Here is a 27,257-nt window from a genome sequence, read left to right as displayed (position 1 = left end):
GCTCCAGTGGACGGGAGAGAGAAAGTTTGTTATGCTAAGCTAAAGTGAGCCATTAAAGTGTTCCAGAAGAAATACAGAAGTTGTCCCCATGCTCTTTGCTTACCCACAGCCTCAAGACACAGTAACTTGCAAAGTTACAACTCCTACACTATTATCATTACTATTAAAATAACTAATCTTCTTATTAATATTATTGTTATTATTATTATTCACCAAATACTGCACATCACTACAAACACATCATCCCCATTGTGGTGGAAGCATCATACTGGGAGATGCTTCTTAGCTGTGGGCCCTGGAAATCTTGGTAGAGGTAAAGGGTAAAAGAAATGTAGCATAATCCTGGGGGAAAATCTTATTCAGTGTCCAAGAGAACTACTTGGGTATTTACTTTTCACTATTTTTCCGTGTTCTACTTACTTCTCCAAGCAGTCACACCGTGTAGCCAGTCTTGGTCTCTGACAGAATCTAGAAAAAGGGAAATCCACAAGGTTCAAAAACATGCCTGTAGGAAGTGCAACAGTCATTACAAATTCCTCCAATCAGGAAGTGATTTTAGATCAGGGTGGTGGTCTCACTGGGAGCAGCAACAGCAGAGTGTGGGTCAAAGATGGGAGCACCTTCTACATCTTTAGCCTCAGCCTCAGGGTGCAGGGTGCTCTCAGGCTCCCACGAGGACCGACCTACAGTCAAAGGTGAAGACAAGCAGGTTCACATACAGGCAAAGAATTGTGTAGAATAACCCTTGGGAAATGTAGTAGCACTAAACAACGTTTCCTAGGTGCTGCCTCCTGCCTGACCTTTAAGTCCCTGTGGATAAGCTGTGACCAATAAAACACCAAATCACCGCGGCAGAGTTTGTTTAACATCTTTATTTATGCTCTCATTCACTCTCTCTCTCATTCTCATGAAACAAATCACAATAGAACAACAAATCTGACCAGATGGGTTTCTATACAGGTGACTTAAATTATTGAACAGAAAGTGTACAGCTATCACTACCAAGTTTAAGGCAGAAATTCCACACAGAAGTGGTCAAAATATGTGATATTGATATAATTTTGACCCTTTATTAGTGTCTCTAAAACTAAGAACCATCAATAAGACAATGGGGAAAAGAACATCTAGAACAGAAAAAAACCCTGCCTTCAACACTGAATTCATATTAGTAATATATTAGTAACATTTTACATGAATAAAATATACTATGTATTATACATTGTTAAGACTCTTTACCGTTTATTACATGTTGCCCTTCCCAGAAAAGGGTATTATTGCATCTCTAGAAGTAACCATGGTCCTGCAGCGAGACAGCCAAGTCTGTTTCACCGTCATGCAGGTGTTTTTAAAAAACAATTAGCTTCTGATGCTAACATGTTGAGGGTCATTTGGATAGGAGATCGTTTGTCCATGGATGACACTTACTGACAAGATGACGAGAAGATTATGAAGGTGGAAAACAGAGCTTTCTGTACAGTCATCTTAAAGTTCAGCGTTTGAAAATTTGATCGTTTTTCTTTAAAAAGCCACTACTGAAAGCTTTAAAACTATGCTGCCATGCTAGCTTAAAATGTATTTTTCAAATAAGCTGCCTACAAATATCAGAAAGTTTTTTGGGAGTTTTGCTCGACCCCATTCTTGCTGATCGTTCAGAAAGGCGACTGATTCCTCTCTCATGCCTCTATGCCAAATTTTCAAGCTACTGCTAGCTAGCTGGGTAATTAAGTAAGCAAAAGAAGTCCATTTTTTAAGAATTTCTTTTTGCATGGATTTGACAATTGGATTAAAAAAAAATTATAATAATAATAACTTTATGGTAGACTGTAATGTTTTGGCCTAACTAGGCTGTTTAACTGTTTTCTGTCTTTTTCTAAGATAAGCTTCCCAGTTAGCTACTCACCCGATTGCTAAGAGGCTCATATATTAGAAAACAAGTCAATATATTATTATTATTATAATTGTTATTATTGTTATTATTATTGTGTGTGTGTGTGTCTGTGAATAATATCATGGGATAAAACAGTAATTATCGAGCTGTTGGTAGATTCTATAATGTTATGACAAAGCTGGACTGTTTAAATGTTTGCTGTTGTTGTGCTAAGCTAAGCTACCTTGTTAGCTTCTAGCCATATTGCTAGCTAGCTAAGAAATTGTAAAACAAGTGAAACTATTTCCTTTTATGCTGTTATTAAAATGGGATGAAAAGCAGTGATAAGTAAGTTTTTGGTAGATTTTGTAATGTTTGAACCTAGCAAGGCTAACAGTTTTACTGTTTTCTGTCCTTGTACTAAGCTAAGCTACACAGTTAGCTTCCAGCCTTTTCCAACAAGCTCAGAACTAAATAAAATAAGTCAATATTTAACAGTGTCTGTTGGTGTGATTATAAAATGGGATAAAAAAGCAACAATTTGTAAGTTTTTAAAAGGTTTTGTAGTGTTTTGACCGAGCTAGGCTATCCGTTTAACTGTTTTCTATCTTTGTGAAAAGCTATGCTACCTTTCTTAGCTTCTAGGCTTAATGTTGCAAGCTAATAAATTGCAAAACAAGCAAGTTTTTAACAATTTATTTTTGTGTTGATAATAAAATGGGATACAAAACCGTAATTGGTATGTTTTAATAGATTTGGTAATGTTTTAACCTAGCTATGCTAACAGTTGGGCTGTTTTCTGTCACTGAGGTAAGCTAAGCTAGCTAGTTTGCTTCCAGGCTTTTGCTTACAAGCTCAGAAATGATCAAACAAGTCCATTTTTAACAGTGTCTGTCTGTGTGGATTATAAAACGGGATGAAAAGCAGTAATTATTAAGTTTTTGGTAGATTTTGTAATGTTTGAACCTATTTAAGCAAATCGTTTCCACTGTTTTGTCGATGTGCTAAGCTAAGCTACTTCATCAGCCCCAAGCCTTTCGCTAACAAGTTTAGAATTATAAAACACCAACTATCAACAGTGTCTGGGGGATAGTAAAGAAAAAGCAGTAATTAATAGGATTTGATAAATTTGTTAATGTTTTGACCTAGCTATGCTAACAGCTGGACAGTTTTCTGTCTTTGTGTTTGGCTAACCTACCTAGCAAGCCTCCAGCCTTTTCCCAACAAGCTCAGAAATAATCAAACAAGCCAATTTTTAACAGTGTCTGTTTGTGTGGATTATGAAGTAGGATGAAAAGCAGTAATAAGTAAGTTTTGGTAGATTTTGTTATTGAACCTATTGAGGCAAACTGTTTGCACTGTTTTGTAGTTGTGCTACACTAAACTACCTAGTCAGCTTCCAGCCTTTTGTTGACAAGCTCAGAAATTACAAAACATGTCAATTTTTAACAGTGTGTTTGTGTTGATGGTAAAAAGGCATTGATTAGTACATTTTTGATAGGTTGTGTAATGTTTTTACCTAGCTAGGCTAACAGTGTAACTGTTTTCTGTCTTGTTGCTAAGCTAAGCTGCCCAGTTAGCTTCCAGCCTTTGCTGACAAGCTCAGAAAAAAAAACAAAACCCACAAGTCTCTTTCAAAAACCTTTTTTTCATACATGAGTAGTATGAAAAATAGGATGAAAAGTAGTTTGCAACTTTTTGGGTATTTTTCATATTCTTTCAAAAATGCTACGCTAACAGTTGGACTGTTTTCTTCCTTTTGCTAAGCTAAGCTAAGCTTGTCTGCTTAATTTTAGCACACAAACGTGAGAGAGGTGTCAATGTTCTCATCTGATTCTCAGCAAGAAAAAGGGGTAGGTATTTTTCCCAGAACCTCAAACTTTTCCTTCAACTCATTTGTAAAATACTTAACTGAGGGAGAGACATTTAGGCCTATTGGTAAAACAGCGATGGAGAAGACTCTGGAATGATATGAGTTGTCACTGTCACAAAAAAACATTTAGATATACTGAATATATAAAACGTATATTTAATACTTTCAAAAAATTACTAGAATAGCTATAGAGCCAACTTTTAAAGATACCAGTGAAATAGCTCAGAATTGGCAAAGATCTACGATTTAGGTTTCTAAAGTGAGGTGCATCAAGTCAATATTGGCGTTAAATATTGCAAACAAAATCCACACATTTGCGGTTTACTGTGGCAGGTTTTAAAAGGATGACTGGCAATTCCTTGTTGTTGAAAAAATATAAAAACATACAAAATACAAATAAAGTAGATTTAAAAATTGTTAAAATTTCTACTTAATTGGCCCACTGACACTGCAGTTTCTGCCAGTGTCATGTAATTCTTGCTTCCCTCTAATGCTGGTATCACCAAACTTTTGATATACATAGAAAAAGAGCACAAGTGTGTCTTTGTTCCTCGTGTTAATACTGTTTCTAACAAATTTATCTTTGTTTTACACAAGTTGCACACAGACTTACATGACAAAAAACACAGTGTAGCACAGTACAAAGGTGGCTGAGTGTGGCACGGTATTGTTTTTTTTTTATCTTTTTTCTTTTTGATCAACTGATTGACAGCACAGTGGCACCGCCAGTACGTGTCATCACAAACTTGTCTCCCTGTCCAAGCTCTTGTCATGCCTCCGGCGCTTGTGTCGCTTCTCGCCGCCACTCGAACTGCATAAAAAAAGATTTAGATCAAGAAAAAATATTAACAAAGAGCAAGGGCTTAGAGTAATTGCTAGCTCATTTTATGGAGAAGGATTTTTCAAAGATTCAAGATGCATTCCTGCATGCAAATTTCTCTATAGCATTTAACTCTAACACACAAACATCATGTGACACTGACACATTTATCTGACAACTAATGACTGCGATCTAGCGCTATAAACATATCACCTTTACAGCACATGAAGGGCACAGTAAAACATGTCCTTGGACTAGCATGCATAACCAGGCCATGCTGTCTTTTTACTCCACCAGCATCCATGTTTGACTGATAAATCTCTATTTTCTACATTCATTTGCAGCAAACCAACACCATTTTCATCATGCAGCATTCAACAGTCAGCAGTAAACACAGGACAAGACTCTTCATGCTTACAGGGACTGGGAGTAACTCACCTTTGGGATTTCAGCTTCTGAGAGGTTAGGAAGGGGAGCTTTAGGGGTGGGATGGAATGAGAGAGGCAGGCAGGAGACACTATGTTAGTCTACTCTGTGGGAAATCTGCAAGGGCAGGGCTGTTCTTAGATTAAACCCCTTTTGTAAAAACATACTAGCTCCTCGGTTTCCTGGAAAAACATAAAGTCCATAACATTCTTAATAACAAACACCTGCCACTGCTTGCTTTAACACCCAAAGACATAATTTTCCTCCTGACATTGATGAATTAGAGATGTGGATATCTGAGAGAGGTGAAGATAAGACAGTTTACCTTTTAGCGCTTGGTTCCTTTTTTGTGCTCTCAGCTGGGTTGACGCTCTTCCACACATTCCCGAAGGAACCTTTGGACATCTCATCAGTGATGTTCACTGTGGCTGGGTCACTCCTGGAAGACACATCTTTATGTATAACTTGGCATAATCATTTCCCTGTTACCTAAATACTTTCAATAAATCAACAAATACTTTTATTTGGTCTAAATCTTTATTGAATTTTGCCATCAATGTTCCAGCATTTGTTTTTATGTCATCTAACTAGTATTTATGGCCCCATTATGCCAGTATCAGTACGTGCTGGAAAGTAAAATAAAGGTTTATTACTCCTGCAATCACAAGAGTCAATTAATTTTGCTTTTACTCTCATAAAATTTCACAATGATAGTAAAAGCCAAAGATGACTAATCGTCTTTCTTTATTACTGTTCAAGCCCTTGGTGTGGTTAAATATCTGGGTCACATTGTCAGGAATGATTTGAGTAGTGATGATGATGTACACCATCAGCACTGAAAATTGTATGCATACACTAATACACTGCTGTGCAAACTTATAGGGCTCTAATTTCGTGGCGCAGCGCAGGGTGGCGGAGTGTGGCGCACCCCGCGAAGTGGTAATTTCATCCGGCGCACCACCGTGCGCAGCCAATTTGGCAATTTGGTAGACCGGGCTGCGCCGAGATGGGTGTGGCGGCGCACCAGGGGGAGGTGTCGACAGATTCAGCTTGGCGCAGTGACAATTTCGTGCCAAAACATTGCGCGAAAGGTGCGCTGAAAGCCCGCCAGCTCCAACCTGGTCTCTTCTCGGCACAGGCGGAGCGCCCGGTGTAGTGGTAATTTGGCTGACAGGCGTGCAGTGCGCACACATCACCAAAACCTCACAGGCAGTTTTCCAGAGTGTCAGGCACATTCCAATGCAATAAACAATCACAGCAACCACTATTTAATGTAACCGTCTGAACCAGCATACACATTTGTATTTACATAAATTGTCCCGTCACATCTGATGTCAGATCAAAGATGTTTGTCACGCGTAATTGAAACTCAACCTGATGGCAGCTGGGAGTGATAAAAACTAGCGAGTTCACATCTCTCAGCCAACCACAAACAGCCACGGCATCCGATACAGAGTATATATTCGGCTTCTCTCATCTCATGAAATTCAAAAGAAAAGAAAAAAGAGCGAGACGCTCGCTGAATAAATGTAAGTCAGTCGGTGTCTTAAGGATTTACCTGTGATTGCCCATATTTCTCTGTTTTAATCTTTATTCTTAACGTGATCTAAAAAGATGGAGTACACTATTGCAAGGAGGATGAGGAGGAGATACCGGGAGAGAATATATCACCAAAGGTTCTCCTGTTTGGCGATGACAGAGCAGGAATGCAGGTGGATCACAAGCCTGATGCCTGGATTAGCCTGCTGCTGTGTTTTATGTAATTGTCACTTAATTTTGTACTCCTACTCATGACACAGGAACAGATTACATCTGTCCCGCGAGGTGGTCCACACGGTGACGTGCATCGTGGCCTCTGATGCGCAGCCCGGTGGCCACTGTGTGCCTTCTTTGCTCTGACAGCTTTTTTTTGGCCCTTCTCCTTACATCATTGAACCGTTTTTTACATTGGGCAGCGGTTCTCAGAATATCTGGCAAACTTGATTGACAATATTAGTAACTTGTAACTTGCTTGTAGTATAAAGACACCTGGGTCTAGAAGGTCCAGTCACTGGTTTATCAGTATTCGTGGCTACCATTTCACCATGAAGACAAAAGAACACTCCAAGCAACTCAGAGAAAATGTTATTGGAAAGTATAAGTCAGGGGATGAATACAATATCCAAGGCCTTAAATGTCCCCCAAAGTCCAGTTAAATCCATCATCAAGAAATGGAAGGAATCTGGCACATGTACAAATCTGCCTAGATCAGTCCGCCCTGATCTGGAAACTCAGATTCAATCTGGACTAGAGTTCACCAAAAGGCATGAGGGAGACTCCATGGTCAAGTGGTAAAAAGTTCTTAGGTCTGATGAGACCCAAATGGTGCAAACACTACACATTACCCCAAACCCAACATTCCCACTGTGAAGCATGATGGAGGCAGGGTCATGCTGTGGGGATGCTTCTAGGCAACCAGCACCGGAAGGCTTGTAAAGGTAGAGGGTAAAATGAATGAGACAAAATATAGAGAAATCTTGGGAGGACAATCTTATTCAGTCTGCAAGAGAACTATGGTGTGGGAGAAGATTTATTTTCCAATAAGACAATGACCTGAAGCATAAAGAGAAAGCTACACAGAAATTGTTTAAAAACAACAAGGGGAATGTTCTAGAGAGGCCGAGTCAAAGCCCAGACCTCAATCCAATAGAAGATTTGTGGCTGGACTTGAAAAGGGCTGTTCACACCTGATCCACACGCAACCTGAAAGAGCATGAGCAGTTTTGCAAAGAAGGATGGAGTAAAATTGCAGTGCCCAGATGTGCCTGATTGAGACCTATCCACACAGACTCAGAGCTCTGATTGCAGCCAAAGGGAAATCTACTAAATACTGGTTTGGCATGACATATTATTATTTAACTGACATTGCTTTGTAGAAGTCTGATTTTACTTTGACATTAAAGGGGTCTTTTTGTATTTTTTTTTTGTTAGAAAGCCAAATTATATTGATGATTGATTTATAAAATGATCAAAAACCAAAAACAGAAATGTATTGACTTACTTCAAGTTAACCTCTAGTGGTACTTGTACTATGCCTTCTTCCTCTGCAATAATACTGTGTTCTTCCTGCAGAAAGGGACAAAAGAGAAAACACTTACATGGATTTGTGCAAAGACAGTTATATTTTTAGTTGGCATTTAGTTGTCTAAATTATTGCACCTCTTGTGCTGCATCCTCCAATTTCTTCTTCTTCCACTCTGGCATCAGATCATCCAACCAGCTCAGCTCTCTTTTGGTGAAGATGAAGTCAAGCAGCTTTCGAATGAACACCAAAGCCAAGACCTGGGGCAGAAAAGAGGGGATATTAACCAATCACATGCATTCAAAACACACAAACATGTGCTGACATACTGAAGTACTTTTTAGTTACCATCATGGGGAAAACAATGGCGGCCCTGGAGGTCTTGATGATCCAGAGAAGGACCAAGCAGCTGAGTTGGATGATGGTGAAGAGGTGAACCTTCCTCAGTGGGACGTGACGAAGGTAGATGAAGTCTGGCTGATGTTTGGCCGGCATGCAGAACAGCTTTAGGCGGTCAAAGAACTGCAAAAAAGACACACATTAAAGCTCCATTACTCTACTTTTCTTCTTATCAAATACAGAGGGAATTATGTAAGATTACCTGAATGCCTCTGAGTGATGAAGCCCCCATGTAAAGAAAGACGCCGTACAGCACAGGCATGGGGATAAACTGAAGACAGATACAGTGAATAATCAGGATCAGTACCAATACTTTACCAGCTAGTGTCATTATCTGCCACTGTTTTCTAGACAGACTGTAACTGCAGGTGTTCACTGACCTTTAGGACAGACGTCATGAAGACGGAGCAGCCCATCAGAGTGAAGATCATGAGGCCGGTGAAACGCTGCTCTCGGATGCCCAGGAACTTTGGCTGCTCCCCGGGAGCCGAGCACTCTGACTCCAGCTTCAGGCTGTTCACGTGGGAGATGGAGAGCACGGTGGCCGCCACAAACCACGGCAGGCCCATCACCGAGCACACGCCCAGCATCACCCCCACCACAAACAGGTCCAGGTGGTAGCCACAGCCTTTCTGCAGGTGCCAGACAAGAGACACTATTAACTAAACAAATCTTTAATTAGCAACAAACAGCAGAAATGTGAGTTTTTGTATGATTTAGAGCAGTGGTGCCCAACCCTTTTTTCCTAAGGGCCCCCTACTCACATCTAAGAAAGGCTAAGAACTCCAGGACCCACTTGGAAAGAGTACACTTCAATTTTAATCCAAACATAACAGGCCTACAGAGTCATGTTCTTGACATAAGATCTATGTATAAATTATCCATTATTATGTAAGTGTATTAGAACCACTCTAGAAATAAACCACTGGAGAGGATCTTTTATTTTCAAGAAAAAAAATCATGATTCTCAAGTTTAAAAAGTCACAAATTTACCATAAAAAAAGAAGTTTGTAACTTTAAAAGTTGTAAATATATGTCAACCAAAATTGTTGAGATTTTAATGTAAAAATTCCAGACTTTAAAACTCTAATATTTTGAGTATTTCCTGTAAATTTTCAACCTTTTAAACTCTGAAATTCTGAGTTTTTCTTCTCATAAACATAGACATTGCAATCTCAAAAAAATGTGCCCCATTTTTGCCCAAAAATTGATGAATCCTCTTAACTTTTTTTGTTTTAGGATGGCCAGAATACACTGTTGTGCACTGTATTTCCAATGATACAAAAATATGTACATCTAACTTTGACAACAGAGCAGATAGGGTCCTTTGCCCCCGCTAGGACCCTAGGAAAGGAACCACTAATTTAGAGGGCCTACTAACCTTCAGCTTGTGCTCTTTCCTGTTGATGATGACGGCTGTGATCTGCTGGTCCATGAAGATGAGGATGGTGCAGAGCAGAGCGGGGATGAAGGTGATGATTGTGGTCCACCAGGGGTTAGGCCCAACAGGGTTTATAATCCAGCCCCGATCATCCCTGGTAGGCTGAGGGAGGAAAAAAAGATAAAAGTGAGAAAGAGTTTGGATAAAAGAGGAGGAATCATTTTATTTTGAATGTTGTATGACCTTGACAGATGGTTCTTATGGTTTACAGGTCAGATTAGATAATAAAGACGTTAAATAGGATTTTAAGATGCACAAATCGAGACATTTAAGGAGGCAATTCATGTTCGGCAAATAAAATCAGACATCTATAAAGAGAGGATTAAAAGTGGGTTTTAATGTGAATGAAACTTAAAACAAGCATAATAATATTTTTGGGCCTTTTTTGCCTTTATTCATCAATGAAAGGACAGCGTATAGTGGGGAATGACATGGGGGAAGGAGTCAGATTCAAATTTGTGTTAGGGAGACTAGCTTCTTACCACTAAGCCATCTGCACCCCAAGATTTGATTTTTTTTCAGTGCAAGTAAAAATGCATTTGTTTTGAGTCTTTACTTTTAATGTTTTTCATTACTTGTATTTATACCTATGCTGTTATAGGTGGGAAAAGGCTAATATCTGACTGTCTGTTTTACTACCTTTTTTTATTATTCCAGTGCAGAAACTTGCTGAAGTCAGCAGAATTGAACATTTTGTTGATCTGAACACTTAAATCCATCATATAAATGCACTTTTTTTAAAATTCAAATAAGCAATTTTCCTTCTGCTGTCTCTGGAAGGTTGGTGTTAGCATACATAGGAGTTTAAACCTAAAGAATAAACTTATTGCAGCATATTCAGTCAGGGTTAATATAATAAACAAAAACACAAAGCATATTTTTATGATGGAGGGAATCGGTGCTTACTTTGAACTTGCTGGGGACCTGTAATTTAGGAGAGGGGATACCGAGGGCGTAGTCCACTAAGACCATAGTGAGGATGGTGATGAAGACGGCAAAGTCACTGATGATGGCCCGCACCTGCAGGGAACAGAGAGACACGTTTAGTAAGTAAAGTCTGTTTTTATAGAGGCTGCATGAAAACACAGTGAAGATTGAAGTGAGGGATAGAGATGTCTAAAAATTACAGTTTAATGTCAGTGTCTTTGGCAGGAGTTGTTTTTCATGGGTAATTTATGTTACATATGTATGACACTTAACCTAGCCTTTAATGCATCAGATCCAATGTGTTCTTTTCTTTTCTTGTTTTAAGTCCGTCAGGGATTCTCAGCCTTTTCAGCCCACGACCCCCAAAATAAAGGTGCCAGAGACCTGGCCAATGGTAGGCTTCTTCGTCACATTAGCCCCACCTTTTCAGAAAAGATTTTTCAAGCAAAGATCTGTTTGAGCTAATTAAAGGTCGTAAAATGAATATTTATATCAGTTTGGTGAAAATGTCAGAAATAACATCAGCAGTGATGTGTTTTATCAATCAGATACTTCAGTGTACAGTTGAAAAAAATGTTAAAGTGTTCACTACTTCTTTAAAAATGTAGATCCCTTTTCTTAATTTTTTTTTAAATGGCAAAAATTGGAGGAAAAAGTGGTGAAATGGAATTTAAAAAGTAGCTGAAATTGGGTAAGAAATGGTGAAAATTAAATAAAAGTGGCAAAAAATTATCCAAAAATGGCAAAAATGGGTACATGAAGTGGTAAAAGGGGATTCAAAAGTGGCAGAATGGGTTTAAAGGTTTAATGGTATTTAAAATTGTGAAAAAGTGGTTTAAACTGGAAAAAAATTGGTTAACTGAGGCAAAAAGTAGGCTGAAATCGGCAAAAAGGGCATAACACACAGTGAAATGTGGTTAAAATGGGCAAAATGGGCATAAAAAGGGGTTAATAGTGGTGATAATGGGTCAACAGAAGCAACAATAGGCAGAAAAAGGCACAACTTGGTTAAGAAGTGGCAAAATCAGGCAGAAAATAAGTGGAGGGAAGAGTTTAAAAGGGAGTAAATGCGGTTTAAATGTCAAAAATGTGTTAGAATTGGCAAAAATTGGTGGGAAAATGTAATGAAAACAGGTTACAAGGTGGTTAAGTTGGTGTAAAGTGCAACATTGGGTAGAAAGAGGCAAAAAATGGTCCAAATTGTGCAAAAATTGATTAAAAGTAGCAAATAATAGTGGGAAAACTGCGTGGGGAAAGGGGTTCAAAAGTGGCCCTTTCAACATTAGAACCCAATAAGTTTGACACAGTTTTCAGCTCCAAAATGACGTAACTGTTATTCAGGATTCTAGCACCAACCCTACTGATAAAACACTGATGCATTGATACTATCAATAAATCACTACCGGGGCCCATTCTCTGGGTTTGTCCAGTCAAATCTGTGCAGACTTACTTTTGAAGCTTTTTGATTACTTTGATTTCAGTGTAATTCTCACAAAATGATCATGTTTTTATTTTCCATTCAATTAATGTAATGCACACATTTTCATAAAAACTGGTAAAATATGCATTTTGATATCATTTAAAAATATTCTTAGTTTTTACAGCATCTGGTGACACCTCTCTCAGTGTCTTGCGACCCCCAAGGGGGTCCCAACCCCTACATTGAGAGCCACTGTAGTGATTTAACTCTACATATGAGCATTAAATAAAGTTATCCAGCTCAGCTCTAATTGAATGATTGTCTTGATATTTGTATTTGCCTGCTGCTGATCTCTTTGCGTTTAAATTAATTATGTGTTAAGTTGGAGTGATTTTTTTCTGGCTGTTAAATAGTAAAGCATGTCTAGACTGCAGTGTAGCATTCATCACCACACGGTGGCGCTGGTACTCCGCAGATGAATGTGTCAGCATCACGCCACACATTACGCTCATGAGTGTCATCTCAATGATAAATCATAGAAATAGTAAAAATAGAACAGCAGCAAAGACTGCAGAATATCTGCTGTGTCTGTGAACCACCAGTAGATGGCAGCATAATCTAAACGACACAGAGGTGATGACATGTAAACTACTTTCTGGTTAATCTTAGTCCCCTGGCAGAAAGAGGGGGGTGCAAAATGAATGGAGCAGATTTAATTTTGCAGATATAAGCACAAGGCCTCAGAGACTTCAGGAGAACTGCAGCAGAATAAAAAATAATACGTGTGTTTGTGATGAGTTAATACAGTGTGATTTGTACCTTGGTGGGGAAGTAGCGGCTTGTCTTGAACTCCTTAAGGAAGGCAGACATGAAGACGGTGGAGAAGAAGAGGACGACGCACCAGAAGAGGACGTCGGGGATGTAGGGACCATGAGGGCCGCAGGCACTGCCTTCAAACTCGCCGTGAAACATCTCGCACTCCTACTGGCACCAGAGGACACGGGGATGATGATGAGGAGGATGGGATAATAGGCAATGATGGATGTCAGCAGTGAGTTAGTGAAAACTGAACACCGACGAGGACTCTGCGCTTTCAATTATGCATGCGGTACACAGTTCATCCATTTGCATACAATCCCAAAGGCCTCCTCTGATCTGGCCTCACAGAGTAACTGCTGCCATAAGTCTACAAATGAAGCACGTGTAGGAGTGACACGGCGGGCCACCACAGGCAGGGCTTATTTGTGTCTGACAGTGAGAGAATCAACTCTTCTCACTGCATCCTCACGCTCATTCTGCTCAGCTAAATCCTGTGAAATCCAGCCCACACGTTCTTAATCCCCGCCTAGACTTATGACGCCTCCTGATAGAGCAAAGTGAGCTAAGTGAGACACAACACGCCGCCTTAGGGCGCAGAAAACAAATACCCCAGTTGTTGTTAGTGAGCTGGGTCAGCAACTTTTAACAGACAGGGATGGATAGAAATTAGTACTTCTATTTGACTTTTATTCATCAGCCACATGAACTCAGAAAGCCTCTAAATGTGAAGGGATCCTTACCTTGACCTCCAGCATAGTCCAGTTGACCTGAGAGGCTGTGATGTTTCTCTCCTCCCAGTACCGGAGAGTTTCATTGCTGGGGTTCCTGGGCTCCACACACGAACACCTAAAAAGGATATTTAAAAGAAATCTGTTAAATAGCAGCAATAAAACAAGATGGATATGATAACTGAGAAAAGAAATAATATAATCCCAACATTTTGGGTCTTAGATTTATACAGAAGGTAGAATTTTTGCACTGAAATGTCTACAATGATTTAATTTCAAAGTCAGACAAATTCTTGATTCTTGTAACAGGATGCATCTTGTCTTACAAGCCTCAATGACGGTGCCACCCTAACAGATACAGCTTGTTTATTGTTACAATGGAAATTCTGAATGTTGCGTCATAGACTGCTACACAGGAATCATTTGCTACTGAAAGCTGCAGTAGCTTTTGGTAGCAAATTACCTCGACCCTCATAACACTGCAGACAAGCACTGCTCATCTCACATAAACCACTGTTTTGGTTTCATGCATGAATTTCACAAGCTGTTCAGAGTGGCTCTCCTACTTATTAGAGCATGCTTTTAAGTAGCTTGCAGCATGGCCACTTTTAACAGCTTTTCACTCTCACTATGTGAAATTCATGAATGAAATGAAAACATTAAACACTAACATAAAATGCCTTATGAAGTGCATTTTTTTTATTGAATATAGTCCTCAAATCAAAATCAGCAGCATGTCTTAAATTGTCATCGTTTGCTATCATCTTTTACATTGAGAGCCCCCTGGTGGCAGAATTTACATGCTGTGGAGTTTAAGTGAAAGGCAAGACAAGGTTCTTAAAAAATTCATGTAAAAATTAATTATTCTCCTATATATGGAGAGACTCTTAAAGGTGTTGTCAAGATGAAGATGAGAGACAACAGACTCAACAATACAGATGAGCTGGAGGCCGCTATCAAGTATTGATCACCTAAATGAGCAATCCTTTTCTGGACTAATTTTTGTGATATTCTAATATTCTGAGAGAGTGGATTTTTGATTGATGTGAAATGTAATCATCAACATGGAAGTTTAACTTCTTGAATCAAATGACAGCAAACTTTTTCATTATATTCTAACTTTCTGCCTGTACACTGAGGAACTTCTCTGTCTAAATCTCTATAGATCTCTTTCATCTGACATAAACCAGTCTGTTCTGCTGGCCCTCACCTGCATGGAAAAATTGCACATTATTTGCTCAAATTTAGAGCTAAATAAATATTTCTGATGATAAATTCTCTGCGCTAATCTATGACATTTTGTGCAGAAAGTTTAGAGAGTTTGAAATGCTGGTAATAGATGTATACAAACAGCATTTTCCACAGCAACAGCCCATCACAGAAGCCCTGAATGCACCAACGCTGGCAAACATCACTATTGTGTTTGAAAAAGTGACCCTGTTCACCGCTGACTTTCACTGAATGAGAGTTTGAAAACAGAAGGAGTACTTGCAAATGCGTCTTTGTGTAGTCTGATGAGCATATTTTGACATCTTAAAGAAAAACTAAAAAAAGAAGGTATTCACACTGACAGCTACGTAGGCATCCAGGCTTTTGTATCCTTTAAGATCACTGCCTGTTTACAGAGAAACGCCTCTTTCAGTCCGCTTCTGACAAATTTCTTTGCTTGTGAGTGACTCACTTCATATGATAAAGTCACTGACATTTACACACCCCTCCAAGAGCACTGGAACAGTGAGGCCAAGTCCTTTTATTTTTACTGTTGACTGAAAACATTTGGGTTTGACATCAAAAGATGAATATGAGATAAGAAATCAACATTTCAGCTTTCATTTCCAGGTGTTTACATCTGGATCTGGACTTTATTTCTCCTAAATACACAGAGAACATAAGTGACAATCTAAGGCATTGTATAGCACCTTATAAACATCGGCACTTCAGCCATCCAGTGGCAAAAAGTGGCAAAAACTGATTAAAGTGGCAAATAAAAGTAAGTACAAAGTGGCAAATAATGGTCAAACAGTGGCAAAAAAGTGGCAACAAGGGGCAAAAGGGGTAAAGCAGGCATAAAATGGCAAAAAGAGGGTGAAAAGTGGAAAAACAGGGAGAAAAAGTGGCAGAATAGGGCAGTAAGTGGCAAAAATGGGTGAGAAGTTACCCAAAAACATGTGTTACAGGTGACAAAAAATGGCCAAAAAAGGCAAAAACATGGCATAAAATGAGTGTAAAATTGACTAAAATGGGCAAATTGTGGGAAAAATGGTCAAAAAGCAGCAAAGAATGGCAAGAATGCTGAAAACAGTTGCATGTAGTGGTAAAACATGGCTTAAATGGGCAAAAAAGTGGCAAAAAAAGGGAAAATATTGCAAAAATCAGGATAAAAAAGCAAAAAACTGGTGGCAGAAATGGGATAAAAGTAATAAAAATGAGCAAAAAGAAATAGCAAAAGTGGGCTTAAGGCAGTGATATGGATTTAAAGTAGCAAAAGAAAAAATAGGGCAATGGAAATGTACAGACAAAAAATAAAGGTTGAAAATTAAAGCCAACTGTATTAAGGTGGGGATTCAAACTGATTAATGTGACATGCAATGGATAATTTCTGAGGTCATAGTTTCCCTTTAAAAAGGTTTATTTGGGGAAATAACATTTCAAATGGAGACATAAAGGAGCCACAAATCATCACAAAAGAGCCACAGGTGGTTCTAGAGGCTCCAGACTGTTTTTCAGCGTTGCATTAAACCAAAAACAGTCCACACAGGTACTGATAGAATATTTAACCACTATGCTTAAACTCAGTCAGGGGGTTCAAACTAGAAACCCTCTTACCAAACAAACTGAAGGTTTTTGCTATGTCAGAAAATAAACAACAGATGGAAGCATATCTAAATTAGCACAGACAGAGGAAAAGCTTTAGCATGTGAACAAGTCTGATACCCCAACAAGCTCCAAAAAAGAGTAAAAGAGATCATCAACCTTTGCTTTGAGCCATAGCGTGCATGCATGCAAATAACTGTAGCCAACTCAGGCTATTATTTTTGTTTCCTAAATTCTCACTCATCTACTGCAGGAGGATACTAATAATGTTTATTGGCCTTGCCGATGAAAGAGTTGAGCTCTAATCAACATTTTGAAGTCCTTATAAGCTATCCAGTGTCATAAAATAGAAGCATTTATTTGCTGTAAATTCAAGCTATTAGAATAACTTGACTGTTGGTAGTTCATGCATTAAATCTGATTTCATAGTCAACTTCAGCAAAAAGATCAACAAATGCAACTCAGACGGGTTAACATGTCCTTCCAGTACTTCAGTCCTAAGCAGGGATAATGACCATTAACTGCAAAATCACATTTTCTAATCTAATTGGCATAAACACGGCTAATGAACTGTCCATTTTTGTCTATTTTTGGAAAACTCATTAGGTGCAATTGCAGCGCACATGTGCATACATTATTACATGCTCAGGTTCTCTTGTTTTGATTTTTTTGCTCAAATGCATAAAATTAATCTTCCAAAGTCATTCTTAGTGCACAAATACAGCCTACATTTTTAGTACACAAGGTAAATAATTGAATATTTTTGGATCTTTGACTGTTATGGGGCAGAGCGCAGATGTGTGACGTGTCAAATACCCACTTTGGAATGATTTCCAATCTCAGTCACAACTTTAAAAATCAAGAATTAGATGTACAATTAATCAGAAATGAATAAATAAGCATTTGTAATCCATTGCTCAATTCAACATGGCCTAACCATTCTGCTCAGCCATCACTGCTGGCATTTAACAAAAGTAAATGTCAGCATCCCCTGCTGTCCACTCCACCAGAATAGAAACCCACAGAAGGAGCTCTTGGCTACACACTCACAGGAGCCAGCTTATGTGCTGGGATAATGCTTGATGCTCCTTACACACACTCTACATGGGATTATTCACCATAAAGCAAAACCCATTACTGAAAAAAACTGGACAGTTTGTCTACTGTAACACCGCACCATCTGTCGTTTGATGATGCAGCAAAACCCCTGAGCACGTGTGTACAAATGTGCTATGACGCGGGGGACGGTGGATGCAACAGGAGCTGCAACAACAATGACGACAGCAGAGCCTGGAAAGAGTCTGAGTCCACATCTGGAACCAAGACCAGTATTTTTAATCAATCATATTCAAACTCCTTTAAAGTTATCTTATAGCAATGAAGCATAAAAATGAAAAAAGAAGGTACTGGATGTCTAAAAGGAGTGAAGAGTTTGTGATTCTTTCACAGGATACTGACTAATTCATCTTGTTGTTGATAATGAGCTGATTTAAGATTTTTCCTCTCCTCTAAGTCTAATGGACAGATTTATGTCCCCATTATGAAGTTAACCCATCTCTGATGACAAAAGGAAAGCTCTTTCGGAAAAATGTCCTCCATCAGTGTGAATTTCTTCTGGTTGACTGAAGCAGATTTGATCTGCAAGTGTGGCATAAATTGCAGATAAAAATCATTGAGACTGAGGAAACCTTTAATGACTCATAATGAACCACAATCACATAAAGATTGGGGATAAATGTGTGGATCCTTCCATTATCTACACTGCTTATACCGTTCAGGGTCACAGTCCAAATCTCAGGTGTCACTGGGCAAAAAGCAGGGATACACCCTGGACTGGGCCAATCACAAGGTTGAGGCCTTGTATACGCGACAAAACGCTGTAGTTAAGTCATTTACTGACCAATAAAACTGTCTCTACAACAACGACTATACTGCACATTCACATGTGTTTTTGATCATGTGGAACATCTTTATCACACACAGGTGCGTGAGAGTAATTCATCACTAAATCCTCCTCTTCATCACTGCTGTAGCGAAATTTCACGGCACATACAAACACAAAAATGCTCTCCTAGACCAGTCTTGTTATAATAAATAATGAAGATATGCTTCAGGACTGTTTAATTTTACACTGACAATTTTTTCTCCTACAGCCTTTAATTTCTTGTTGATTTTCTCAGGAAGTGCAGCGCTCTCTGCTTAAAGCACAGCAGGACAAAGAAAGCCTTTTCAGAATAATATTTCCCCTTTTTCAGTCTTATCTGCTTCTTAGAAGTGATTACAGCTATCTTTGTCAATCCTAACACAGATAACTTCTGATGTGCAGCTGATGGCGGAGACAGGAGAGTCTTACAGGCTGAAGTCCCCAGGTTTAAACTTTAAGAAAAAACACAAAGGCTTGATCATTTCCAAGAAGCAGATATATTTGAAAAAAGGGAAAATAGGAATATCATTCTGAAAATGCGTTCTATTTCCAGCTGGGCTCATGAACAGGAAGCGCTGCACTTCATAAAAAAAAAAAAATCCATGAGAAATTAAAGGCTATAGGGGATAAATTTGTACATGGAAAATGAATTATCCTCAGTGGATATCTGTTATAACAAGACTGATCATGCAAAGCACTTTTTGTGTTTATATGAGCCGTGAAATTTCTTTATGAAAGTGCTGACAGTAATTATCATGATCAATTAGAAAAAGATGGATGTAATCATTTTCAAAATGAATAGCATGACTTTATCGAACAAAACTGGCATTGATAGCCCTCCAAAGGAGAATAATGTTTCCCCTCTAAATCCAGCTCTCTGTGACCTGACAAGCTGAATCACTACACCAGACGGGTTCGAGCTGCCATGGCTCGGTTCAGAGTGCTGCGGCACTCGCACTTGACAACTGACTGCAGCTGTAGCATGTTTCCTGAAAGTGTTGTTTTCTCTGTTTACACAGAGATGGCGTTTTAAAAAACTTCCACTCTGGAGCCCGTTTTCAAATTGTTCCATTTTCAGGCACCAAAACGCCGTTCTCGTGTAAATGGACAGCCAAAATGCTACAAAATTTTTGAGTTACCACCTGAAAACACTGTCGTGTAAACAGGGCCCAAGAACCAACCAGGCATGCTCACATGCATGAGTCTAGTTACCCTAAGGAGCTCTTTGGTCTGGGAGGAGCCAGAGTACACCAAGAGATCATACAAACTCCACACAAGAAGGCCCTGTCTGCCCGGACACCGCCATGACAAGCAAAAAAAAAAAAATCTATTTTAAAGATCTAAGCCATTATCCTGGAACAACAATGCTTCTTTTTGTGTGGTAACAAGAAATTTTCAGGCGATCTAGAAAACTAAACAGCAGGCCAGCCACCGTACAACCACTTGAGACATGCCATTACTCATTCCGAGACAAATGAGGTAATTTAGGCCTGTTTCTCTGCTCGTTTCGTACTTTTTTAGCTCTTGTGATGCAAGTGAAATACTATACAATACGCCAATCTTTTACTGCCCCCCACTCACACCCAAGTATAAAGAGATGTCATGAAATGTCATTATCTCAAGTGTGCAGCTGCACCGTCACACACTGTATGAGATTTAAAATGAGTGAAAATTTACCCAAATCACCGCCCAGAACATGCTGGAATACACAACACTCAAAGAAGCTCCATATCTGTGAGCGCATGTAAGCCTTAGGTATTTCTCGTCTCCTCCTCCCTCCCCCTTACATCTTAAAAGTTAATTTTTAAACAGCCAGCTTTAATATATTTTAATTACTAAGGGATTTCAGTGGAGCACTTACGAGTACATGGTGAGTTTCTGTAGGTTGTTGTTTTTATTGATGGGATAGTGCACACCCAGGTGGATCAGCTTCTCCAGTGCCTCATAAATGAAGATGATGCAGATCAGCGCAGCAAAAGCCTCCTCAGTGAAGCGTGTGATGTAACAAACAAGCGAGCTGGCATCCGTGGCTACCAGCAGCAGACAGAAGAAGGCTGTCCACAGGCCAATGCAGGCCCTCAGGGAGAGGTAGGAGAGGCCATATTCCCTGAGAGAGACAGGTCGCATACACGCACACATGAGTGAAGGGACGGGCGATTAGATCTGGCATCCCCAGTCAAGCAGAAAGCACACACATCCAGCATAAACGCTGAAATATTCATGACACAAAAGCATTATTTGTATAGTAACGTAAAAAAAAAAACTTACTTGCAGAACTTGAAAAGGATTTTCTCAAAGACGAGGACAGGCCCCGTGCTGCCCAGGATGGTAAGAGGCTGACCAGCGAAGAGCGAGTATGCTATCCCAGTCATGGAGGCCCCAAAAAGGGACTCAATTGCACTCTAAAAATGCAGAAAATCAACACTTTAATTCACATTCAGAAACAAATCAGATCTAGAGGGAGTAAATAAGCCGTACTCTTACCACACGTCCCTCTGTGGCCTCGCCCAGGAGTCCTCCAAAGGTGATGACAGGTGACATACAGGCGCAGTAGAGGAAGAGGAAGGAGGCCAAACACTGCAGACTGATGGCATCTGTGTAGTCGGAAAGGTAGTGGGGAGCCTTACGCTTGACATCCAGGACTAACCCGCCAAATATCCTGCAGGGAAACAAAGATTTTAGAAGAGATACTTGAAAATCAGATGCGTCTGGCAGTTCCTCTGTTCAGCTTTTTGTTAGAGAGGTGTTAAAATACCTGACGAGGAAATAAATGGTAATAAAAGTTCTATCCCCATAAGATTACAAGAAAAGACCAAAAATCATAGTAGACACATAAAACTAAAGCAAAATAAGTTATCTAAATATTTTTACTGGTTCTACAGATAAAATTTGTCAAATAATAATGTTTGTTAAGGATAATACAAAAAATACAATCTTATGTTAAGTAGTTGTCCTTCTTAATGTGTGAGAAAGTGCCAACAGCTAGACCCAACAAATTATTTCTGCATTAAATCCTTTTTCCAGAATAGTTAGGAAACTAAAAGCTGAAATATAAACAAATTGAAGATTCTGCAGTAATTATGTCGTTTGTGAACAAGCTGGTTTAAGGATCTGGATCTTTCATGTGAGAAACAAGATCCTGATCCCAATCAAGGCCTTTTCTTGTATGATTGACTTAAAAGGGATGATTTTATCCTCACATGGCTCTACCACAGGTACATCACACAGTAAGGACTCGTGCTTTTTTGTTTAAAGCTATATTTTTGGGCTCTTTATGCCTTTATTTATAGTGGAGGACAGTGGAAGCAGGGATGAGAGTGGAGGACAGACATGAGGGGAAGAAGCCACCAGCTTGACTTGAACACGGGCTGCCTGCGTACACGTAAACCACTAGGCCATCTGCACCCCAAGGACTCATGATTGATGGTATAACATCAATGTCTTACTCTGAGCGTGTCATATTGCTCAGCACCCAGCAAAGGAGCAGGCTTCAGCATAAAATCCAACACAAATATCAACAATGTAAAAACATCACTGTAGTTGGCTGATCCAATGTAGTAGTAATGAAGAGCCATTTAAGAGCTGAACCTTCTTATTGAGCTGATCCCTAAAGAGAGCCAGAGAGCCCATTACTACATTGCAGCTCCGTGTTTAATTGGAAAATAGCTCAAAGACAAATACTCATGTTGAAGCTGAGTCTCTTTCTTAGACCCCTTGTTCCTTCCACTTTGCCTAAGAACAATACAAGGTAATTCAATCAAAACACCGTGCAGGGGGGCGTAGAAGCCCTAAAGGCTTATCAAGGTACCTCCCTCTGATATAACAAGAGTTATTCTAGGCAGCAATGCAGGTTAGCTAAAACAGGAACAATAACAGAGAGGTATAACTGCATAACATTTAGCATTTCAATCAGATCCAAGACCCGTCACATCTTTTTGTCATATTAACGCCTTTAAATGCCCTTTGAATGACAATAATGTAGATGCTGACTGTAGAGAAATTGGTGGGTTGCTTCACAGAGATGGTCCTCTGTTTTTCAGTGTGAACTGATAAGCAATAAAAGAAAGGCGAGTCCTTAGACTGAATGAAAAAAAATGGAAAAAACAGTAAAGCACATTATCATTTCTTGATTAATATGTCAAATTAGAGTTATTTACTTGCATTCCTGAAGAGAAAAATTAGTTTTAGTGGTTGAATGTTATGCTTGATTCATTTCTGACTTCTCAGAGAAGCCCAGTGAGCCGGCTCAAATTTGGGTGAATTCAGTTTGAAATTCCTCATTCCTGTTCAAAGTGGTAAAACGTGGAGAGCTCACTGAAAATGAAAGAGTCCGCATTAAAGCACTTCATGATACTGGATGGTCTCTGAGACAAACAGAGAAAGACATAAAGTGTTCTCACAGTCTGGTCAAGTATGCTTTGGAGTCAATTGCCGAGACTGGTACTTAGAAAATGCGCCAAGGAAGAGGCAGGAAACCAAAGTTAACTGAAGCAGATGTCAGACACCTCAAGATTTGAAATACTAGAGACAGAAGGAAGACCACTGCTGATCTTCAGGCAGAGATGAATGCTTCCAGATCAGAGTCTGAGAAAGTCTCCAGAATGACCATAAGCTGATGACTGAAGGCTTAAAGGGAAGAATAGCTGCTAAGAAGCCATTATTGAGGCCTGCAAACATCCAGGAACGCCTCAGATTTGCCAGGGAGCACAAACACTGGACTGTTGATGACTGGAAGAAGGTACTCTGGACGGACAAGTCCAAGTTTGAACTCTTCGGTCAGCATCGTCGTGTTTATGTCCGCAGAAAAGCTGGAGAATGTTTTGATGCCAGATGCATTGCACCCACAGTGAAACACAGTGGAGATTCCATTATGGTATGGGGTTCCATTTGTAGATACGGCGTGGGCAAATGAGTGAAAATCATGAACAAGAACTTCGTGGGTTCATATACCAACAAGACAATGACCCCAAGCAGACTTCAAAGCTGTGCAGAGAGTATCTGACCAAGAAAAAGGAATCCGGAGTACTGGAACTGATGGACTGGCCAAGTCAAAGTCCGGATTTGAATCCTATTGAACAAATTTGGGATTTAGTAGATTCAAAGATTGATGGCACAAAAGTTTCATCTAAAGCAAGTCTGTGGAAACAGCCAGAAACTATTTGGAACTCGATAACAAAAGAGACTGTGGAAAAGTAGATAAAAACAATGGCAGCAAGAATGCAAGCTGTTATCGAGGCCAAAGGGGGCCATAGAAAATATGAAGTTTTTTTGGTTTTTATGTGTGAAAAAGGACTATTTAGTTATTTCAGTTTGTTATTTACCAAATAAATAACGATAAAATTTCTAGTTTTAAACAAGTTTTTGAAAGATTTCTAAAATATTTATGTTTTCTCATTTTAATGACAGGTGGTCTAATAAATTTGTTAAGCACTGTATATAAGGGAAAAATAAAAAATATACATAAAACCAAACAACATGCAGACATCTAACAACATAGACAGTAAAATATCATACAAATATCCACATATAACAAAATAGAAGGTGGCTATATGAGTATGTTTAAGGCTGACAAGAAATAAAGTGCATAAGGAAGATGGTTAAGTGCTAAAGTGCTAAGTGCTATCAATGACTATAAATGTGCATGAGAAAATTTGCCCTTTGCCTGCTTGTGTAAAGTGCTAGTATGCATATAGCTCTACTGCACAGACTTTGCATGTATATGCATGTCCTATTGCACAGTGATAGCATACACAGGTGTATGTATGTATGTATAATCACAGATGCATGCAAAGTTGTATGTGAGTATTTACACATAGAGATAAAAAAATGGTTAAACATGACCACAATTCTGGTTTGTCCTGAACCAGACCTTCAAATAACCCTTGAAGCATACAAAGCTGGAGCGTTTCCTGACTGAGAGGGGTCAACTGTTTCATAGTGTACTCCACATCCTTCCACATTTTGCCCAAAGGCAGAACATTTATGGCCAGGCTATTCAATTGGATGACCTGGGGCTGGGTCAGGCCTTTGAGGTATTTCAAAGTGGCCCATTGAGTAGACTACTAATGCTTTAAAATGATTCAAAGATTCAGATTTTTTTTTAAAAATAATTACATTTCTGTGATTATCTGTCACATTCATTCTCCATTTTTTGTCCCACCTCACAGAGTCGTTATTCCTATTTATCCATTTCCTCTCATTCCTGCCTGACACATGCACTGCCTTCCACTCTGATATCTCAATGCACAGATTTGGTCTTGCAGGTAAAGCCCAGCAATTGTCAGCGATTCAGACATGAATTTCAATCCTATGACTCACTAGCTGCTCCTGAGAGAGCCCCAGCAGTAATGTCTCTCTACTCCGACTTCAGTGAAGGAAATAAGCTAACAGGAAGCAGGCCTACCTGCAGACCTCCAGCTGAATGTTTGTCATCATTTAACTGTTAGTTACTAGTTAGCTCTGTTTATGTAAGACAGAGAGAGATGGTGAAAGCAGTTTTGCTGCTGCTTGTAGCTATTTAAAGTGTAAAAATGAGACAACAGATGTGACTCCAACCTCAGTCTGTGAGACTTTTGAAAGAAAACTCCACCAACATGGAGGACTCAGGTTGTGGCTGACCACAAAGCCAGCACATACTAGAGATGTAACAGTACTGTTAATACTGAAGCACCTCAGTGTCATCCTGGAGATGTGGCGGATTCAAACCGTCGGGCTTCAGTGCAAAAGTTTATTTTTTAGTGAAGCAGAGCAAAAGGAAGACGGAACTGCAGTTCTGATCAGCCCTCGTTTACACATCAGTCTTTGCGCTCCACTCGGCTTGATCTAAGTGTGAAAATGGTGGATAGTCTACGGGAACACCCGAGCAACTGAAGTTTTAAAGATGGCAACTTTTAAAGTTGTTTCAAAGCATTATAGTCCTTTTTATTTCAATTTTATAGGACCCACCCATGGTAGCAATGTCTGGTAATGAGAGTTAAGCCGAACAGGACGTCATTCAGACCCCCCAAAAATTAACTTAAACACTCTGGATGGGCGTCCCTGAGATATTTGAGATCTGAGTCTATTCACCTCTCTTATTCTGGTGTATTTATGTGCAACTCATGGGCACCACATTAGAGAAAAACACTGAAAGGACCACATTACTCAGCCTGCTGTAGTGATGTATGTTTTTTGTTATGATCAGTACAAGTGTCTGTGTGAATATTTGCTGACTCATGCATCTATCTTTTAACGCCTCTCAGCCTCAGTGAGCGTGCTCTCACGCTGCAGCAAGCCGGGACCCTGGAAAACTAGCTGGAGGTGGTTGCGATGGCAACAGTGGGTGGGACATAATGCTTATTTGAGTCTGAGCTGTAGGCAGCTATGTCGTGTCCCAGGAGGAGGCGGGAGAGTAAGAGGAGGAGGAGGAGGAAGAGGAGGAGGAGGGACAGGAAGAGAAGGAGGAGGAAGAGAAGGAGGAAAGGAGCCGGTTTGATAGCAGAGTCTGGGCTTTGGGCCAATCTTAGCGTACTGCAGCAGCTCATCACTCACTCCTGTGCCATTAAAACACAGAGATGTTCTGTTCAGCTGACACTCCTGCTCATGGCGCTATCACTTCATTGTTTCACACTGACTTTCAAGAATCCCCTGGTTGTCATCTCTTTAATCCCGTCTGTAAATCTCATTACCTGGCGAGAGAAATCATGCTGTCTGTTAACGCCTGAAAATTTCATGAAAATGAAATCCTGAAGGTCAGGACTTTCTTTTAAATGAGGTGTTATTTTTTTAAATCTTTTAACACCTGGATGTTTTCACAGACTGAGCCACAAACGCAATCAAACATGCATGCCAACATTTCTTTGTGTTGTTTTTGATTTTACAACAAAGCCCGAGCATAAAGTCTAACTTCTTCCTGCTGTTTAGTTGTTCTCATTTGTATTTAAATGTAATATACTTTCATGTCTTCATATCTTTTTCTTAATGATATTGCACTGTTGTGTGTCAATTTAATGATAACATTTACTTTCGGACAGGACAGGACAGGACAGGACAGGACAGGACAGGACAGGATAGCATAGGATAAGATAGGATAGGATAGGACAGGACAGGACAAGACAGGACAGGATAGGATAGGATAGGATAAGATAGGATAGGATAGGACAGGACAGGACAAGACAGGATAGGATAGAAATCTATCGCTGACAAAATCTGGGACACAAATAAGCACATTTATCATTTTTAAAAAAGTTTTCCAGTCTTAATCTTGATTTATCTTATAATTTTTGCTGTCAAGCACCAAATTCAGACAAGATGAATGTACAAACATAAAGTCTTGGTGTTTAAAACACATGAAATGTCCCTTAAAGTGTATGTTTATACTAAAAATGAGTTTAAAACCGTTTCTTTCCATCACTGTCTAATCGCAAATATAGTTTAAGAGGGAGTTTATATGCATATGTTTAGATGTTTGGGATTTACTTTATATAAAAAAGGTTTCATTGTTAAGAATGTGTGACTTTACAAGTGGTTTGAAGTATGAGGTATTCCTAAACTCATAATGAGGTGAAACTCTAACAGAGCCTCATGTGGAGCTGAAGTGTGAGGAGTGATAATGGGCCAGTGGGGTAGTCTGCCTCTTAAGTGAGCTAAATGTTCAGTCTGGGGACAGAGAGGCAGCTAATAGGCGACAAGAAGACAAAGACAAAGACTTGTTCAGAGAGCTCCAGGCTACATGGCACAATACATGCTGTTCCTCCTCA

At 39.5% G+C, this 27,257-nt stretch overlaps 1 protein-coding gene across 6 annotated transcripts in view; it reads right to left on the bottom strand.

The window, feature by feature from the left end:
* Window positions 1-876: 876 nt before the first annotated feature.
* The window catches only part of LOC121506140 (sodium-driven chloride bicarbonate exchanger-like), a 92,044-nt gene continuing 65,663 nt past the window's right edge, over window positions 877-27,257 (bottom strand). For 5 of the 6 annotated variants that reach the window (XM_041781739.1, XM_041781741.1, XM_041781738.1 and 2 more), the window contains 14 exons: window positions 21,004-21,178; window positions 20,788-20,921; window positions 20,381-20,626; window positions 13,794-13,899; window positions 13,054-13,215; window positions 10,794-10,907; window positions 9,828-9,989; window positions 8,827-9,078; window positions 8,649-8,717; window positions 8,396-8,569; window positions 8,185-8,307; window positions 8,027-8,091; window positions 5,312-5,425; window positions 5,068-5,168 (listed from right to left, as the gene is read on the bottom strand). In XM_041781739.1, the coding sequence (XP_041637673.1) occupies window positions 5,153-5,168; window positions 5,312-5,425; window positions 8,027-8,091; window positions 8,185-8,307; window positions 8,396-8,569; window positions 8,649-8,717; window positions 8,827-9,078; window positions 9,828-9,989; window positions 10,794-10,907; window positions 13,054-13,215; window positions 13,794-13,899; window positions 20,381-20,626; window positions 20,788-20,921; window positions 21,004-21,178 (1,912 nt within the window). In that variant the 3' untranslated portion in view covers window positions 5,068-5,152. Of the gene's footprint in view, window positions 4,552-4,998; window positions 5,037-5,067; window positions 5,169-5,311; window positions 5,426-8,026; window positions 8,092-8,184; window positions 8,308-8,395; window positions 8,570-8,648; window positions 8,718-8,826; window positions 9,079-9,827; window positions 9,990-10,793; window positions 10,908-13,053; window positions 13,216-13,793; window positions 13,900-20,380; window positions 20,627-20,787; window positions 20,922-21,003; window positions 21,179-27,257 lie in introns of those variants that run through there. The other variant, XM_041781742.1, reaches the window with a different exon arrangement.

The sequence above is a fragment of the Cheilinus undulatus genome, linkage group 24, assembly GCF_018320785.1.
Source record: "Cheilinus undulatus linkage group 24, ASM1832078v1, whole genome shotgun sequence".
Taxonomy (NCBI): Eukaryota; Metazoa; Chordata; class Actinopteri; order Labriformes; family Labridae; genus Cheilinus; species Cheilinus undulatus.
Note: the sequence above shows the minus strand (reverse complement) of the source record. Positions and strands in the feature narration are given on the sequence as shown.